At 45.1% G+C, this 19642-nt stretch overlaps 1 protein-coding gene across 1 annotated transcript in view; it reads right to left on the bottom strand.

The window, feature by feature from the left end:
- The window catches only part of eys (eyes shut homolog), a 101077-nt gene that overhangs the window by 18711 nt on the left and 62724 nt on the right, over positions 1-19642 (bottom strand). Inside the window, exons 36-40 of the mRNA XM_057047223.1 lie at positions 17875-18025; positions 17683-17795; positions 17373-17608; positions 10691-10867; positions 5809-5959 (exon numbers count right to left, since the gene is read on the bottom strand). Coding sequence (XP_056903203.1) covers positions 5809-5959; positions 10691-10867; positions 17373-17608; positions 17683-17795; positions 17875-18025 — 828 coding nt within the window. The remainder of the gene's footprint in view (positions 1-5808; positions 5960-10690; positions 10868-17372; positions 17609-17682; positions 17796-17874; positions 18026-19642) is intronic.

Below are 19642 nucleotides of genomic sequence, written 5' to 3'. Positions count from 1 at the left end.
AGGTAGGACTAATTACAGGTATGTAAATCAGGAGAGATGTTTTGTGCATGATAAATTGGGCGACAATAAAGTAGCGAAACAGAGACTGGATGCCGTCGAGTGCAGAATTTGGTCCTTGTGCAGAAACAAAACGGCACTGATGGAACATGAAAGGTTGTAATATGGTTGCAGTCTTCGCTAGTGCTGCAAAGCCTCTCCCAATGAGACCCAGAGAGCATGCTCACTAAGCAAACAGGATGATGCTACATGATGAGCTCTCGTGAGCACGCCGAACGCTTCGCCACTCTCATTTACATCGGTCTCGCTCGAAGGCAAAAGGCCCTACATGTGAAGATGACTACGACTGCGTGGCTTGGCCTGGCAGCCAGATGGATAAGAATAAGCCCCACAGCACCATCGCCACCACCGCAGACGTACGGACAAACCCACAATGGTTTATATTACACAACCCAACACAACAATGGATCAGAGGAAGAGCATCGCCTTTTTCTTTCTTTTTACCAAAGAATAGGAGAAGAAAAAAAATGTGAGGATGAAGTGCTGTACGGCATCTTCTCAGGCTCCCTCTGCAACATTCCATGCTGGGTCTCTTAGGAGCACTCACAGCAGATTCACAGCTTTAGGAAAACAAACAAAAACAGATGAATATTTGATTTTCTCCAAACACACAAACATTTTTACCAACCCCATCATCACTTATGCATACCCTCATCTGGCTAACGCGCTAATCACGCGCAATTTGTCATCTGTGCTATGTTAGATGGGGTTTTCTGTACCACTGCACCCCCCCATATTATATTACCTGGAATGTTCAGGGACCTTGCAAATATTTTGAGCGCCGCACCTTCACGCAAAGGTATTTGTTAAACCTGATGGCGAGGTGTTTGTCTGTGAATGCACCTCCTTCAGAGTCCCCCGACTAAAATTACTAATGAGGGAAGAATCATCATTAAAATATCACCTTTGCATAAATCATCTGAAAGTATTGGCAACAGATGGCAGTACAGCATCGTGCACTGCACCGGCACCCCGCAACACTTTCTCCTGCCTCACAGGCCTATTACTGTAATTATATTTGGGATCCACAACAAGAATAATAACAAAAAAAAAGTTAAATCAAAGGATAATGTGGAACATGTTGGTGACTAATTTAGAAGTCGCAAACCGTTTGCCCCTGTAAAGACTTCATTCAAGCAAGAGGGCAAATTCTCCATGGTCTTCTCTGTTCGAGTAGCAGATGTTGCGCGTCAATAAAAGACGAAATCCGCATTAATTTACGCAAAATGTGGCCTTGACTTCGACAATAAACCTTCTACACGTGCAGCCACAGCACAAATGTCAAGATATGCTTTTTTTTTTTGGTTTTTAGCCTGCAAGGATTCCTGCAACAGTCCACAATCAACATCTACGCTGACGTAGTCCTTGTTCTGACTGACTCTGGTGCAGTGACTCTCCCCCCAAACACACACACACACACACACACACACGCAACACTGCAGCATTTGCTGCATAATTTGTACTGTGACTGGCAAGCCTCAATTAATTTGGCTGGGCTGTGTTCTATCATTATATCTCCAGCAATACAATTAGACAGCACACAGCGAGCCTCTTGGCATTGACGGGCTTTACAAAGGAAATTCCCAGAGAGCAGGCAGGACCGCCGGTTGCTTCTTCAATGCTCCTTTTATAGCAGCACTTGTCAATACAATGCTGAATGCCCTGCCACCGATAAGCATATGCTACCTCAAATTAAGCTGTATGCGGTGATTAAGATGACACGAATACAAGCTGCTCCGACTCTTAAGACCTTATTTTCCAGGAAGGTGCGTATCTGCGAATACGTGCCCCTCTTCTGACGATGGATCGCACGTGCAAAGCGCCGCAGATTGAGTCGCGCTGATGTTATTTCAGGGAAAAGAAAGTAATCAGGGCATGTTTACTAATTACTTGTCCAAATTGCAAAAAGGATTTCTGCACTTATTACTCACACACTAATTACGGCAATGCTTCAACTGTAACCCTCAACACCTGCCACAAATTGAAAATGTGCACGTGTATTAGCCCAAGTACCAATTTCAGGCTCCTGTGGCGGATGTATGTGATCTCCACTGTCTCCGGCATCAAGCAGCCTCCCGTTGGTGGACGTCATTCATGCAAAAAATGTACACGACGCACAGTGTTTTCTGAGTAAACACCTATGGTCTTTGTTGTGAAGCTAGTTAGAGTAAATGTTTGTTTGTGGGTGACATATGGATTAACAACAAAACAAATATTGGATCTATTGGAAGGTTTAAGCCAGGGAGGCAAACAATACATACAGCAAATTCTTTCCATATTTTTTGAAGAACAAGAACTTCCTCCTTTTTCTTTAAAAAAATCACTCCTTATAGAGACACATTACGTGTGTTCCTGGGTCAGGTTTTATATGTATCTATTTTAAAAAGCATCCTGAGTTTTGAAGAGGAGGAGAGCATCTGAGTTTGAGACTCTTAGGACCAGAGTGATGAACAAAGATGTCATTGTGTTAAAATGAGGATCCTCTCTCGGAATCATTTCCCCTGGTCTCTTTGCAGCCTCTCATGCTCTGGAGAGCTTTTAAGGAACCAGCAGCGATGACGTGGACTGGACTGAGTCCGCTTATAGACTCGTGCTACGCACGTCGCAGCATCCGCTACACCAATCATCCATTAGTTATTGTTTGGCCAAGATTGTCGCTCATGTAGTATCTGAGCTGTTCTATGCAGGCTTTACATCTGTAAGGCCGTAATGTGTTTAACACCCAGCCTAAGCACCATATTAGGACATGCTCCACATGTGTGTCCGGTGTCTTCCTCCTTTATGTAAGAGGAGCTGCTAAAAGACAACACTGGAGCCTGTGGGCCCCTCGTTGTCCTCCATATGAGGATGTGTAGCATGAAGCATCTTCAAGTATTCCCTTTTTTGGTAATAACTGAACGCTATACCATTGGGTTGGCCATATTGTACAGCGTGAGCTCATCAGTAAAGAATGTGTTTACTCGACTGTATAAGAAGGAGGTGACGATGAAGACACCTCGGAGTTCTTCACCATCGAAACCTCCCTCGGACAATCTGCAGTGTTCGATTGATGCCTGACTGTTCTCTCCAATAAACATCTTTGATAACCAAGTCGGTGTCTGCGAAGATTCCTTCCTCATCAACACATCTCGGCAACCACCAGGAGAAGATTTACAACACTCACTATTCCTGTTGGCCGTAGTTGATCGTGATGCTGTGCACGTGGGAATAAAGAAATACAACCCAGGCAGGACGCAGTTCAAGTAAATTAATTAGATTAACAGGCAGAGAGACCTTGGTTACTCGGCATTATGCTGTTGACATTTCCGCACGATTCGAGAGGTGCACAAAATAGCCCGAGTGAAGCAGATTGCCGACAGAAATGTCCTCAAAAAGCACATTATCAGTCATTCGGCTTCAAGGGGAAGGAAAATTGCCGTAGATTTGTACAATTTTAACTTTGGGCAAGGATGAGGATGCAGAACTCTAGTAATGACTTCAAACCTTGAACCCGGAGTCCTGGAGACGGTAATCAGCAGTTTGTACCCAGAAAGTAACATAACTGACGCCGGCACTGACATTAAAAAGCAAGTTGGCAGCAGCAACAACAACCATGGCAACATTGACGACAATCCCCGAAAATGCCAAAGGCTCACACGCTGCCGAGTTATCCGAGTTGCCACAAAACTGTAATTCCAATGGCATTAGCTCATATGCGGCTGTATTCACAGAAGTGTAACTCATTTATGTCAAATTAAAAAGACGAGACTTCATTGAAAAGCATAAATCATCTCCTACATGTGTTCTGTCCATTATAGACAAGAATTTTCAGCACGTTGGAAAGTGGTCCTGGGTTAAGAAATCCCGAACCCTTTGCAGACTTGAACGGAGCGTTTGGGGAGATATTAGTGGCTTTATCGCCGTAGATTACCTGAAATGTGGCGGGGCTGGAGTGGGACCGCGTGGAGCTCTGACATTTGAGCAGCAGCAACAGCTGCGCGGATCACCCACAGGAGAGCGTTTAATGACATTTAAATAAACCCTCCACATTGTTTAATGCGCTGCTCTGCACTCATCTTCGGAACTACTTACAGCAGCTATTATGCCGTTACCTCAACTACGCAGCATGAAGGCGCAGCGTGGATAAACATCAACAAATTAGAGCAACATTTGTTTTATCACAGCGTTCTCGGAGGTCTTTTGTCAATCTTCGTGTCAAGAATGCACAAGCTGCTGGGATGAATGAAGTTTATCCAAAAACAAGAGCTTTTCCCTCTCTTGGTGCTTTTGTTCTTTTGTTAACCAGAAGAGTTCAGACCACTTTGCTGCACAGCAGCGGCGTCTGAACCCAGTGTCCAAAACTACCATGTGGGTGTTCACAGCCTGACTGGATGACATCATCATCATCGTCCTCATTTGCATATGAATCAAAACTGCTTCAGGGCTCAGCAGCGCTCTCAGTGGGTCTCTCTTATTTCTAAAGCTGGTGACCTCTGCACCGCACAGAATCATCTGTGGGTCTGGATCATGCAGATAAGAGCCAACCCCACCCCCCAAAAACAAATCAATAAGCTCAAGTTGAAAGATTTGTTGCCCTACCTGCTGCAAAACCAGAGGTAACGCTTCTTTTTTTGTAATGCACACACAGCTCAATTTGCCGTTGTCGGCTTTGTACTGAGTTTAATGCCAAATCCAAGGTGTTGGCAGAGGAACCTGGGTGTGATGATCACATTATGGTCACATTTAACTGCAGCCATCTGACTCCTGATGAGATGCTGCGATCCAGATCATTGTCTCAACACCTCGCTGGAGCCTATCCCAGCTGCCTATGGGCGAGGCAGGACACACCCCTGAATGAGACGCCAGCTTTGCAGGGCCCTTTGAGCGCATTTGGGGTATTGGTGCGCATATAGAGGTATCCTGGCACTTCCCCCTAATACCACAACACCCTCCATGTTGACCCCCCCACAACACAATACCAACGTGTGTTGAGAGGCGGAGGGTTACATAACTAAAATGAAATACTGGCTCATTCAGAAAGTGTCGACTTTATCTGCTGCCTCTGGCCAAGTTGAACCAATTTCCTGCCACCACAGGCTGGACAATAATGTTCCAAAGTCTTAAATTCTGAGGTGCAAAAGATGCTAAATCATTGTTTGAATCACAGATTGCAGAACCCCCTCCAAAAAATCACAGCAGATTGGTGTTTGTGCTCATCATAGAGGACATTTTACTGGCTCGTTTCTGTGGATAAATACCTGAATGTGCCACAGTTTGTGTGTGTGTAAAGCCATTTTTCTCGGTAAAAAAACAAAACTCATTTAAATCATTTATGAGGAGCTGCTGGACGGAAGAAAAAAACAATTTAGGGAGATTTGATGAGACAGGAAGACTTTTTTAAAATCCCAGGAAAGACCAATGAAAGAAATTAGTACCTTCTACACATTAAATGTTAATCTTTTTTTCATTTTTTATCCTCCCAACACGCACACACAAACACGCACAAACTAACAACAAACTAAGGACAGAAAGGCTCCGTTTCATCTATTGATTGTGAAGTTTCTTTTTCACTCTGCTCAGACGTTCATGGTTGAACCCATTTGCTTTTCGTAGTTCCATTAGATTAAAAAAAAACAAAACCTTGCTGCTTTGGATTTTCTATAGATACATCTTTTGATCTGAGTTCTACTTTGTTCCAGGCGTAGCTAAGGGATAGTGGATATTCCAAAAGCTAAGACACAACACAGTAGAAGTAAATGAGACACGTGGTACCGGACTGTGATGTTCATCCATCTGTCCTTGTCGATGTTCTGCTCTGCAGCAGCAGTTAACAGCAGAGCGCCGCCGCAGCCCAGCTGAGCGACAGGACTTCCATCCTCGATGAACACGTGAAGGAAGTGATCTCCTGTGGTCTGGTCCTGAGCTGCAGTGACAAGAGCGTGTGATTAAAGGCACCTCCACTTCCAACCCATCTTTGGCATCCCAAAAACAAAAGGCATCACACTGTAGCTGCGTGTACATTAAGCATTTATTCACCCACAGACCATAATCAATCAACAGGGGCCCTCTCTGACTGAACCTAATGGATACAGAGGTATTAAGGATAATATAGAATATAGCCTGCATGAAATTATGAAATATTTAAAATGCAGTGGAGGAAACGGCCAGTCTGTAGAGACGGGATTCAGCCTGTCTGGGAGGCTGCTGCTGCCTTTAGCTGTGCACATTTATCCCCCATGTGTGGCTGCAAAGCACAGCAGATATAGGTTGTCGGAGCCATGCCGCCCCCACAGACTGTAATACAATAGCCAGTTCTGCTGGGCTTGAACACAGTCTCCTGTGATAGGATAGTGGGGGGGGGGGACACAACAAATGGGGGTAGCATTAATTATCCTCACGGGCTACTTAGTGTCTTCCAGAGGGATACAGAAAGGAACCATGTGCCAGTTCTGCAGCTCTTCCAAAGAATACCCGGGCAGGAAGCGATAGGAAGGAATTTAGCTCTGTGGGTTGGACAGAGACGGAGAAAACGCCGGTTTCACCGCCGCCGGAGAAGCCGAGACAGCGGGGCAGGACTGCACTTCTTTGAGATTAGAGAGTCCCAAAAGGTTTTTCAGTGTTTTTTATCTCAGCTGGTCAGCAGAATTAGAATAAATGGGATGAACGCGGGGGGCTAGTGGGGAGGAAGCACGCAGGCAGGAGTGACTCGGCGCACTCCGTGGCAACAGTTGTGCCAGGACTGGAGTGAACGGATACAGCTGTGCTGCGGGAAAACACGGCGGCTTTCCGTGATGCTGAGGTGCTCCGGCACACACAGGACTCGGCAAAGTGGAGCGCCATTAGAAATTGTGGAAAGACGATAATTACAGCACCGATGAGGAGGAAAATCACTGGCTGAACCTCCTTCCAGAAAAGAGTCTTTGTCCCCTTTCAGACCAGTTGCTTCCGCTCGCTGCCATAACTCATTTGTTGACACCTCGTATTTACTTCTACAAATGTCAGCGTGGCCCCAGCTTTTATTTTTCTATTTCCCTGGTTACGGGCGTTGCTTCCCTCTCGTCCCCATGGCCCTGTTACTCCACTGCAGTGAGCCTACCGGAGCGTCCGTCCTTTTGTTAGTGCCTGTCACCTATTCTTCCCCCCTCTTTCTTTGCTTTCTTCCCCGGTCCCCTTCACCCCCACCTCCCTCTCTTTTTCTCCAGGAGCTGACAGCTGAGGTCCGCGGGGAGGGCTGCATGTTTGCTTCAGGGAGAGGTGTGAAAAAAGGGGAGCAGAGAATAAGGAGCAGGACCGTTGGAGGATTTCTCCACGTCTCAGTGCATGTCTTTTGGTTGTCTTCTGATTAACTTTGTCTGTTTGATCTCTAGAGTTTTCTTTTCAGTTCCTGTCCTCTGATGTGAAAGAGAAGGCGCACTGTAAGGCAGGGAGCATTATAGATAAAAGGCAGCGCGCCCTCTATATATTCTTTCTGAACATTCATCCCTCTTCATGACGTGTCCTCCTCCACATGCGGCACCAATAAAGTGGCACAAATTTGATTTGGAACAGAGAGAAAAGATTTAAAAAAACAGAATAAATTAAAATGACTCAATAGGTTTGATGTTTTGCTTTAAAATCAGCTTTTGAAACGTGGCAACTCATATGACTCTCGGCCTTTGAAAACTTTGCTAGCGTGACCTCTAACAGATTAAATCGCTTGATAATTATCACATTTGATACTCCGGGCTACTTTTGTGTCGTGATCATCCTTTAGATACCGAGGACCTCTTGATGCGTCCCTGCTGGAAAATACACCAATCATAACCTTGTATTATAACATGTATAAATTCCCTCATGTATAAAATTCAGTCCATTTAAAACTGCCTCTATTGTATCACCTGTATGATTCTGGAGACTTTTTAATTTCATACACTGTGCATTTACCACTCCTATATTCTTTAAAAATTACCGTATTCAGGGTTTAACATAAGCTTTAGCCATTTTCCTTTTGAACCACAGTAACTCCATGTAGAGCACCAATTAGGAGTTCTATTAAGCTGTAAAAGCTGGCTGTAAATAGCTCAGTAAGCACAAAAGATTTAAGTCTTTGGTAGAACACTCAGCAGCCACAATGGGAGGTGAATCCTAGCTGTGCAAATGAAAAAACCTTTACATGGAGCCTGTGTGTGCTTTCTAGCTGCAAAGAAAGACACACAGCTCCGCAAGGCTGCGGAGCTGTGTGTCCGACCCCCTGATGAGCAACACAGGAGCTCCTCAAGGAACTGTGCTCTCCCCCTTTCTGTTCACCACCTACAGAGCTGACTTCCAGTACCACTCTGAGACATGTCATCTCCAGAAGTACTCGGATGACACAGTTGTAGTCGGGTGTGTGGAGAATGGACAGGAGGATGAATACAGGGACCTTGTTGAGAGCTTTGTCAGGTGGAGCAGGGAGAACCTTCTGCAGCTCAACGTGACCAAGATGAAGGAGATGGTGGTGGATTTCAGAAAAAGCAAGTCCCCACCCTCCCCAGTCTGCATTAGTGGGAAAGATGTGGAAATAGTCTCATCTTACAGGTTCCTGGGTGTTCACCTGGACAATAAACTGGAGTGGTCCACAAACACCGATGCTGTTTACAAGAAGGCCATGAGCAGACTCTATTTCCTCAGGAGACTCAGGTCCTTCAGTGTTTGCAGCAGGATGCTCCACATGTTCTACCAGTCTGTCATGGCTAGCACCATCTTCTTTGCTGCAGTGGTACAGGCATTGTGCTGGGGTACAGGCATTAAAGCAAAGGATGCTAACAGACTCAACAAACTCATTAAAAAGGCAGGGTCTGTTGTTGGCTGTAGACTTGACAACTTGGACGAGGTGGTGAGGGACAGGATGGTGTTAAAACTGCGGACAATCATGGACAATCCCTCCCACCCCCTCCATAACACAGTGGACAAACTGAGAAGCAGCTTTAGCAGCAGACTCCTGCAGCCTCGCTGCTCTAAGGAACGCTAGAGGAAGTCATTCCTGCCGTCCGCCATCAGACTGTATAACTCGTCCAAACCCAGCCAATAACAATAACTGTGTAATGTTCATGTTGTAATTTTATTTCTATTTTATTCTATATTTATGTATATATGCTTATAATGCTTATAATATGTATATAATATGTATATATTATATATATATATGTGCTTATAATATATGCTGTATATATGCTTATAACGTTCTAATCTTATCTGTATTTATTTATTCTGTTTCTATACTTTGCATAGGTTGCTACTATAATTCAATTTCCCCACGGGGATGAATAAAGTACATCTTAATCTTAATCTTAAACTACTGAAGTGGCAGTTATATAGGGTCTGGCTGGGACGATATCACCTTCAGAGCTCTCAGAGCAGTGGATGGATGCCTCCCTCGTTATGGTGGTTAGTTAAATGGCATTTCTGACTTAACGACCCTTTTGTTTGTATATCCCATTTTTGGCTCATAAGCAGCTGGCATCAGTCTCAAACTAAGAGAAAAGCTCTATTCTATACCATAAAAAGCAGTTTAAATGATTCCAGTCCTGCGAGTGATCTCAGTGAATCAGGTGTTATAGCATATACGTGGCATGTAAATGAAAATGAGAGGTTGTGAACCTGCAACGATGCTGCAAAGGGGGTTAATTTAGGTTCCACCGGCGAGATAAATGGAAGCTCCTGTTGGAGTGTAATAAATCACTTGTGATTAACCCACAATGCAGGCCGCTTACAGTTGTGCACTTGACTTAAAGGTGCACGACAATGGACTCACCAAACCAAGGTGAGTGCTATTTTAAGAGAGGAGCAAGGTCCTAACATTGTACTCCACTGAGATGGACACACACGCACACATGCACACATGATTTTTTCTTGGCTTTATGCAGCAATATCACCTAAGATGGCTGCTCCACTTGCAACAATGCTCTATTGTTACTGTACCTGTGAGGCCTATATATCTAAATCTGTAACAATAGAGTGTGTGTTCGTATCTGCAACATATTCATATCAAAATACTCCTTCTAATATGAAAGTGGGGCCATTTTGGCATGTCCCCACAACTTCAAAGGTGTGTCTGATGCTGAAGACATGGTTTGAAGGTTAGGGTTGGGGTAGTTAGGGTTAGAGTAGGGGGCTGGGTTATTATTATGCCTACAAAAGTCTCCACAAAGATAAAGTAATAGGAGGGTGAGTGTGTGTGAGCAGGTGTGGGGGTTGAAAAGAGCAAGCTGGAGAGAGAAACAGAGCTCCTAATTAAAGTGAAGGCTGGCCCAATCTGCCCTCCTCACGTGTCCGAACACTATAAAGATTCCTTTGTTTTCCTTTAGGCTGTAAATCACGTCATCAAAATCAACACAGGGAAACAGATGGCTCAGATCTGGCAACAAAAGACTGGGCTCGGAATGGATTTCCACTGTGGACTTAGTTCTCTTTTTGAACACCGTGAGCTGACTATCAACTCTTTGATCAGTTTGTGCTGTCGTCCTTTTCCTTATCTTGAACATTATCGTGAATGAAGAAGAATCCTGGGTAGCTGCATGTCTCCAAATATAGTGAAGTTGGAATTAAATGTGGTCAAGTCAGCATTTAGAACAGTGATTGTGAACAAGGGATGCTTTCTAAAATTTATATTATTATATATTCTGTTTGCGCTCACTGTACAGGATGGTGCCTTGTGTTTCCTTGGTCTTCACACTCAAGGAGAGGGTCATGGTGGTGTCCTGGACGGGGGACCGCAGGTCACTGCTGGAGCCGGAGGACTGGCGCATGTATGAGAGGGGGCGGAGCTCCAAATAAGAGGTGCCGTCAAAAGATGGGATGTAAACCATGGTATCTGAAAAAAAAACACACATCCCTGAAATACCATCCATCCATCCATCCATCCATGGACGGGTCTCCAGGTCAGCCCGGGGTCAACATATAGGACAGACCACCATTCACACTCACATTTACGCCTATAGAGTTGGCAAGTTGCTTCCCCCCCATGTACAGAACCCATGCAGTCCCAGGGAGAGGATGTGAACACAGGGGAGGGTACCCAGAACCTTCTTGCTGTGAGGTGACAGTGTCACAATCAAGTGGGTTGACGGCAGGGAAAAAGCAAAATAATCCCAGTCACAGATATTATGGATCCTGGTTAGCTTTCTAGCATGAGGCGGACGACTTTATCAGCCTCAGTGATGCAGAACTCAGAGGTAATATGACGACAGCCGGTGGAACCATGTTAAGATTGAGGAGAAAAGCCTCCAAAACCCCAGTAACCTGCTGGCGTCAGCAGCACGGCCCTGCTAGCACTCCGCCGTGTGATTTCCCACAGGTTGAAAAAGGGTTATATGTTTAGGCCAAGGTGGCACAGATAACAGCGTAGCTTATCAACTCCAGCCGCCAGTGTCGCTCTCACATGAAGGGCACTTTACTCTTCGTGGGCTCTTCAGAATCAGCAGTCAATTCAAAGCAGGATCGCTCTGAGAATCCCGCCTTCAGTGCCAAGGTTCTCTGCAGGAAAACTGCAGTTTACCATCAGCCGAGGACTGAAAATACGGCGGAGACTGAGAAACTTTTTAATGATGGTAAAAATATGGATGCCCTCTGCATGTGTTGGACTTTGATGTTGGATCAGATGGGTCTTTTGAGTTCTTCTTGAAGCTGAATTTGTGAATTTAGAACATTTAGAACAGATTAAAAGAGAAGAATGCTGGGAAATGATGAAAATCATTGCTGTCTCTTTGATTAGCTGGTCAGAAGATAATGCCCAAATCAAACTGAAGGCCAATTCTGACATGGACTCAGTTCCTGAAACATCGCATAAAAACACTGTGCAGCGTAACAGGCAGATTCAGAATTACTTGCGCGACCTCATGATGGTTGTTCTCATTAATGGTGTCATTTCTCTCACTTCTCTGAGTTTTGTCTGGGTTTTAACCGCTTTATTCAGTTCTTTCTTCACATTTCTTTGAGTTTATATTGGCAGTCAAATTCTTTCCACAAAGAGGGAATTTGGATCATTATTTTTCAACAGACTATCATTTTGCAGGTCTATTTTTATATAATAGATAATAAAACCCATTTTAAACCGATTCAATTCAAACCCATTAACAACGAATAACAATAAAATTCCAAATATCAGTCAGGTGAGCAGCATGTCCTCTTAATGAGTGCCGAGGTTTGGTCCTGCGGTTTGCAGGATTGTCCCAGGCTGCTCAGTGACCTCCACCTCAGATCACTTCTTAGACCATCACCAAAAACATGTGCGTGGTTGGAGCATTTATCAAAATGGAGCTGGAGCTTGTGGTCTTAGCGAGCGCGCTGCCGTGCTCTCCTCCTGACCGGCGACAGGAAAAGAATCCTCACAGTTGTGTGGAAAATGATGGCAGCAGCCATAAAAACAATAAGACAGAGAGACACAGAGAGAGAGGGAGAGAGAGAGAGAGAGAGAGAGGGGGGGAGAGAGAGAGGAGAGGGAGGGAGAGAGAGAGGAGAGAGAGAGAGGGAGGGAGAGAGGGAGAGAGGGAGAGGGAGGGAGAGAGAGAGAGAGAGAGAGAGGAGAGAGAGAGAGAGAGAGGGGGAGAGAGAAGGGGAGAGGGAGAGGGAGAGGGAGGGAGAGAGAGAGAGGGGAGAGAGAGAGAGGGGAGAGAGAGAGAGAGAGCAGTTGCTTCCACGGGCTGAAAATGATGAATCAATTCTGTAATGTTTGTTGGCAATTTCTGACGACGGCAGATTGAGCTGGCTCATTTTGAAAGGCTTTAGCAATTACAGCAAACACACCACTAGATGCCCACAAAAAGAGCTGGCAGCACCTGTCTGTGTGCTGGCGTGGCGGGGAGCCCAGCGCCCCTCATCTCTTACCCTTAATGTCAAACACCAAATAAGCTCTAATACGCACAGTCTGTCTGTTAGCATCTATAAAGGCTTTATAACTGCGGTTTGCAAGAGGGAAACACTATTGCTGCTGATGAATCCTGATAAATGAAAAAAGGCTGCAGCTGGGGACGACTTGTACTTAAGAATTAAAATCCCTTTAAATGGAATTAACTGTGCTGTCAAGTCCGCTTAACTGTTGTTTAAAAAAATGAAGAAAAAGCATATTCATGTGTTAAATAAGATCAAAAGCAAATGTAAATGTAAAAAGGGGGAAAACAGCTTTACTTGTATTGATGTAATGATGAGAGAAAACTAGCTGTTGAGGCAAAAAGGATTGAAACGATTGTGCCTCTCCTTTACATCCCAGCCTCAGATGCACAGAGGACATAAGGAAATTAGACGCTAGGTCTGATAGTAGGTCTGAATAATTTCAGGCTTCATTGCTTTCAACTTTTTTTCCATACACTTTGCTGCCACATGCTCCGTAACTAATTTTTGTGATCACTTAGCTTTCAATTGAATGCTTTTATATACTTGAAAGAATGTCCCTGGCAAGGTCTGAAACCTGCCGGGAGCTCCTTTAGAGACGCTTTATCATAGCTTAAAACTCCAACAAAGCTGAACAGACTAGCTTTATCTTGACAAAACGTGTCTTTTATGGTCGGCTACCCGATATCAGACCTGTAGTCGCTGACCTGGATTTCAATTCTCGGGGCCAGAAGTGCAGCCAGGGGGTCCACACACAAGTGAGCAAGGCTCGCGGCACGCTCTGGGTCAAAGCTGCTCATGCACGGAACACGCAGACTGGAAAAAGTCAAGTTGGGCGAGTTGGGCTCGCCAACCATCAGTGAGGTCACGATTATGCAAATGAATGGACAGGGATGAGCGCACTGCCTCACTACTGTAGCCATCATCTCGCTCGCGTGTGAGCTTCATGAGAAAATGAACAGGATTCGTTGAGGTGACGCACACATACAAGCGGCGTGCGTTCCCCGTGTGCATGTGTGTATGCGTGCATGTATCCCTCACAAAAAAAGGGTGTTTTAATGTGCGAGCTGTATTTCGGATTTGAATGAACTTTAGGCCAAATTACTGGAGTTTATTGGAACAGGAGGTCGTTTCAATGGATCGGCCATCAACTAGAAGAACACCAGTGTATACGGCTGACAAAAGGCTTCTGTTGGACTAAAGATTTCAAGAGCACAGTGGCTGCCATCGTTTTGAAGAATTTTACGCTATTTCTGGCCAGTCTAAGCCATTAGGGGAGAAGGGTCTTAATGGTCCCTCCAGCTGATCTCCAGAGATCCTGCGTGGAAGAAAATCTCAGCCGTCACTGCAGCTCTCCAACAAAATGGGCGACATGATTGAACTATAGTTGGTCTTGATTGCAGGTGTCATGTTGGGAGGAAAGCAGGGGACATCCTCAGCTGGATGGGGGTGGTGCTTGGGGCAACGCTTGTGGCATCATTCCCAAAACGACTGGAAGCTTTAACCACTAACAAAGAAGAGTGAAAATGCCTGTTTTTAAACGCATTGTTGTAGAAAGAACAAATGCACAGGCACCCTGAGCTACCCAAAGGGAACCAAGACCCTTCTGATCTGTAGTCACACATGCTTCCCACTGCACCACTGGAGCCATGAGTATTGATTATTGATTCCATCTAAAGTCTGTCCGAAGAGCATTCAAGTACACCTTCATATTTTTCTAAACATGACAAATCAGCATTAAACAAGGACACAAACGGGTCCGCATTCACGTCACGAGTCAGCGTTAACGAGGATTCGCTGTATCTATAATTAACTGAGAGCAGAGGTGACTTGCTGTGATCGCCTTTGTGTCTGTTCTTAATTCAGCAAGATGTGAAGAGCTGGCCGTGGCCCAGCGACGCTGCGGTGGAAATACACACTCATGAACTGCGTCAGCACACAAACGCGCCTCAGACTCCGTGTCGGGACCTGCAGGACTGTTGCAAAGCACCAACCATGGACGATGCGCGAAGGCGTTCCGTTAATCCTGAGAGAGCAAACTACTTCTGAGGAGGAGAGATTCCTCGACCTCAGCATAAATGACTCAGGGAGGCCACAGCTGCTGTTCGGGTTTATATACCGCCAGTTGAGAGATAAGGACAAACTTGTGATTAAGGGAAAGCTCTAGAGAGGAAGTAAATCTCATTATTGTAGCAATAATTGACTGGAAAATAGATTTGAAAACTGTCCTAAATGATTAGCGTAAATCGGGGGTCACCTGGGATTATCAGTGATAAAATCCATTTAGCAAAGAAAAGCTTTTGTGTGCGTTAGCGAGGCGTTTGTTACACTTCTGAACCTGAAAGACACAACGTAATCTGCAACGCTTCTCTCGTGTAGGCACGAGGAGTGAGGGTTTACTGGAGAGACTTCCTCTGAGAAAATCAATGAGACTGGAGTCTGGAAAATGGCAGCGCTTTTCCACAGTGCCTGAAGAGACAGATAACATTTCAGCGGATTACTTAAGCGTCTGCAACTTACTTGTTGGAATGCATGACGAGGTGCCAGGCGCACGCAGGCTGCACAAAGCCAGGTTAATGACTGTAAACATTAACTCTGGGCGGAACTCTGCCAGCTTTCCGCGCTTTCTGCAGCTACCGGGCTACGGTTAGCATAAATCATGCTCAGGGGCGTGGAAGGTGAAGATCAATCCCGTTCTCTATAATTGAAACTCTACATCATAGAGTTCACTAATTCCACCAGACATGTACACCACATATGGCACGGCACGCATGCTGTTTCCCCAAAACTCATTACGTTCAGCCCTGAACTGGCAGCACTGCGAGGAGCAGAGGTAGAGAAATGCAGGACCAACCACCCCCTGGTGGTGGGATGCAGAACAAGTCATAAAGCATCCTCCGTTATTTTACATAGCGCTAGGGCCAGAATTAAACCTCAATAATTTGCCCCAGTTTTAGGAGTTTACTTTTTTACTTTTTCCAACGCTATATTTGTGTATCGGGAGCGCCTCCCCACCCCGAACGTGGCGCTTTTCAAAATAAATATTGTTACTTTCATTAATTACGCCATGTAAGTGCGATTTGCTGCGAATAAAATTTCTATATATTATACGAAACGATTTAGTCATTCTCAAAATTCACATTAGCAGTTGTGAACGTGCAGGGAGATCTATATTCACACGGAACCAGCAAGACCTGCTGATTAGCTCATCGGTCCGAGATATTTTCAACAGATGGGGGATTTCTTGTGGCATTTTTCTAAATTCATTGTCCGGGACCTTAGCAACAGACCGCCCACCTATCCTGCAACAAGCTTTATCAGTTTCCCTCCACTTGTTGCCAGCTTCTGTCCAGGATTAAAAACCCAATTTATCTATTTAGGGCTCCTGCAGCCACACTCTGAGTCCTCAGAGGGCTGGTGGCGAGAGAACACTTGCACTGACTGCACAGCGATCTGCTCTTCCTGCAGACTGATGATGTGGAAAAGAGTCCTGTCGTCGCTTTTCTCTGTCATAAATAAAAAGAATTATATGCATCCATTGAATGTCAGCTTTTGTGGCTCCTTCAAGCTAACACGGTAGCCGTTGCCATGGTATTTTGCATCAGGTGATGACTCACTGTAAGGTTAACTTAATAAAAGATGTACATTATAAAACAGCCACGTCAAACACGGTCATGAACTTACATGCGATCCACCACAAATTTTATCTTTATCATCTTTCAGTGAAATTATGCGGGGAAATATGTCTCTTTTAGCTTATCCCATTGTTTTCCCTGGAAAATTGCTTTAAGTTCCTTTTTTTCTCATTTTCTTTTGTTTAAAAAACTGTTGGGCATTTTCACATCAGTGCTTCACTTTGTGATGGTCAACCATAGCAACGGCTACAAACAAATATAAACAAAAACTCAAGAGAATCATGTTTTACCTTGTTGAAAATTGGAAAACTCCTACACAATAACGGCATTTCAGTCGAAAGAACTGATGTATTGTAAAGTTGTGTCAAATTCGATTGCATAGAATGTTTGGATTTTGTAAAAAAAACAAAAAAACAGCCATTTTTAAATGAGAAAGTTAATAAGTCCTTGGTCCTTATGTATAGTATTGTCTACATTTGAGCTCACCATACATATCTAAAGTTGAAATGAGGTCACAAGGTCATCTCCTCATTCTTGGTGACTGTTGGGGGTGACCGTGGAAACAGCAAAGGTTCAAGCCGCTTACAGGGATCTTTAATTTCAATATTCTGAATAATTCATATCACTCAGGGTTCTTAATGCAACAGACTCTTTCTCTCTCATAGTGAGACCTATCAGCAAAAGAGGCTCAGCATATATTAAGTAACATAATTATTTGGCAAGCTCTGAACAGTAGTGCAGCAAAGGTCACGCTTCCTTTTTAGCTTCACGCTGCTCGTGCGTGTTAGCAAATCAGTAGCACATCTGGAAACTGGAAAATCCTCCTCTCAAGCCTTGAAAAACCTCCCCGCTCACCTCTCTCACAGAAAGCTCCAGTGAAATGCAGCGGGCAGTGACAGGAAGGCCGAGCTTCTCCAGGCAGCTGGTGACAGGTCCCCCCATTGCCACAAACGCCGTCTCTGCAAGCTTCAAATCCGCCTGCTGGAGACTTTTGACCGGGGGCCGCAATTTCTGTTGTGTGCGTGGCGTCAACAGTCAGTGATTGAGTTGTCAGATCCGAGGTATTTGTTGTTGAGTCTACCGCAGCACGCCTGTAACATCGGGCAAATATTTCACTCTAAAGCAACAGGATTTTACTACGACTGTCACGGGTCACAGATTTCACCTGCACTGGCCGACGTTGCTGCCGGCAACGGCATCCGATGTGCCAAAGTTGGTCACTTTATTAATTTCAACGATGTGGATGCAGCCGGTGTAGTTGTGGAAAGGTTTGGCTCTCTGTGGGGGGGAAAGGGCCTTGATTGTGGGCCTGATAGGATTTCATCAAAGCTGATTCCAGAAAAGGTCAGAACCTCACCTGATTGGGTAGATAGTTTTGGGGCAGACCCCCCGTGAAGATGTGATTTGTACCTTCCGTCATGTGACCCACCCAGTAATTGCTTGTATTGCTCTTAATTTTGCCTTGTCCAGACAGTGTCAGCTCTGCCTCGCAGGGGGTCAGATGTTGCCTACAAAATACACAAAGTTTTCACGTCAGGGTGGAAAAGGAGGTGGATTTCATTTGAATTAGACTAAAACAAAATCTTCCTCTCAATGCACGCACGAAAATACGGCTCCAACAGTCCAGAAACTCATCTAGAATGCCGAAAAAAAGCCACCTCTGTGCTGAGATTAGATTTGCTGTTAGTAGCAAATGCAAGAACAGACGAGGAGCCAGTAAATATCGGCCCAGAAAATGCATAAATGCTGAGAGACTTTAGGTTGACACTGTCAGGCAATACACTCATAATTGCTGCATATTTACCAAGTCAAGTATTTTCTGTTTAATGTGGGTTTGTTTTTTCCACATCTGGTTTCAAAGTGCAGAGAATCAAGCCTCATCTGTTATACAAGTCCAAACAGATTTATTTCAAGCAGAAGCCACATAAGTACAGAGGCAGGAAAAAAAAAACGGATGCGCGAGTTTTCAATTACTTCAGCGCTCGAGCGGAGCGAGGAAGTTTTCTGAGATGCTGCTTTTGGAGCTGCAGCTTCATCATGCAGATAATATGGAAATAATCATCTCAGGTTGAATATATAACCCTGATGTACGACGTAGCCGCATGGTGTTGAGAAAGCGAGTCACCCGAGGAGACGAATGAAGCGGCGGTCCGGGAGGGTAGTCCTCCTGAACGCCATCATGTCTCCGGTATCCAGGTCTTTTGCACCCTCGCAGCAGGATTCTGGAGTCGCCCCCCAGCCATCTGAAGCTTTCAAACTCCAACTCCCCACCATTGAAACAACAGGGAAGGGCAGATAATCACCCAAGTGCAGATTCTTGAATAACCATCTGCAGCTCGAGGGTCCTCGGGCCTCGCACATCGTCTTCTCTCCAGTGTCTCCTGATGCCCCTCGTGGTCGGGAGGAGGTCCACGAAGCAATCTAGTCTGATTTATAAAGCCTGTAGTTTGCAGGCTGTTGCACATGCCTACAAACACTCGAGGCGCCAACTCGGAGCAGCGCAAGTCCTTCCTCTAGAGCCGGCACGGAGAAACGGTTAATTTAGAAGCAGTCTGCTAGAGCGGCCTGGCCGGCAGCCAGAGGGCACCGTGCTCGCCGTCCTTGAGAAGTCATCCCCACTGGGTTTCTATTTAACATATTGAAAAGTGTCTCTGACGGGAAGATATATTAAAAGTCTATAATGAGCTAGGCGTCGACGTTCCGGATGGCCGTGGCGTTGTAGCTCTGGGTCAAATCAGACAAAGATGGACTGACTTGGCCATTGGACAATTATAAGGAATTTGCTTTGTGACACCAGGAGCCATTTTTCCATAGTGCTAACCCTCTAGTCATGACAGCTTTCTTTCTTGTAACGTCTCCAAGGGGCCGGTACAGAACATTATGATTGATTTCACACCACTGTTGTATTTTTCTCTCCGTGAGAGAAAAATAAGAGAGAAAAACAGGGGCAGAACCTGAGAGCTCTTCAAGCTGATGGGCTGATCCGGATGCAGCCGCATATTTAGGACAAAGCAGCTTCCTGCTAAAACACAAGGCTGCTCCGGGGTTCGTAATTGTCCGGATAGGAAAAATAAGCGAGCACATACATTATTTTATACTTATGTGTTCTTATCTCTAGTTTTGAC

The sequence above is a fragment of the Takifugu flavidus genome, chromosome 11 (genome assembly GCF_003711565.1).
Source record: "Takifugu flavidus isolate HTHZ2018 chromosome 11, ASM371156v2, whole genome shotgun sequence".
Lineage (NCBI taxonomy): Eukaryota > Metazoa > Chordata > Actinopteri > Tetraodontiformes > Tetraodontidae > Takifugu > Takifugu flavidus.
The sequence above is the reverse complement of the archived record's forward strand: the minus strand, read 5'-3'. Positions and strand labels throughout refer to the sequence as shown.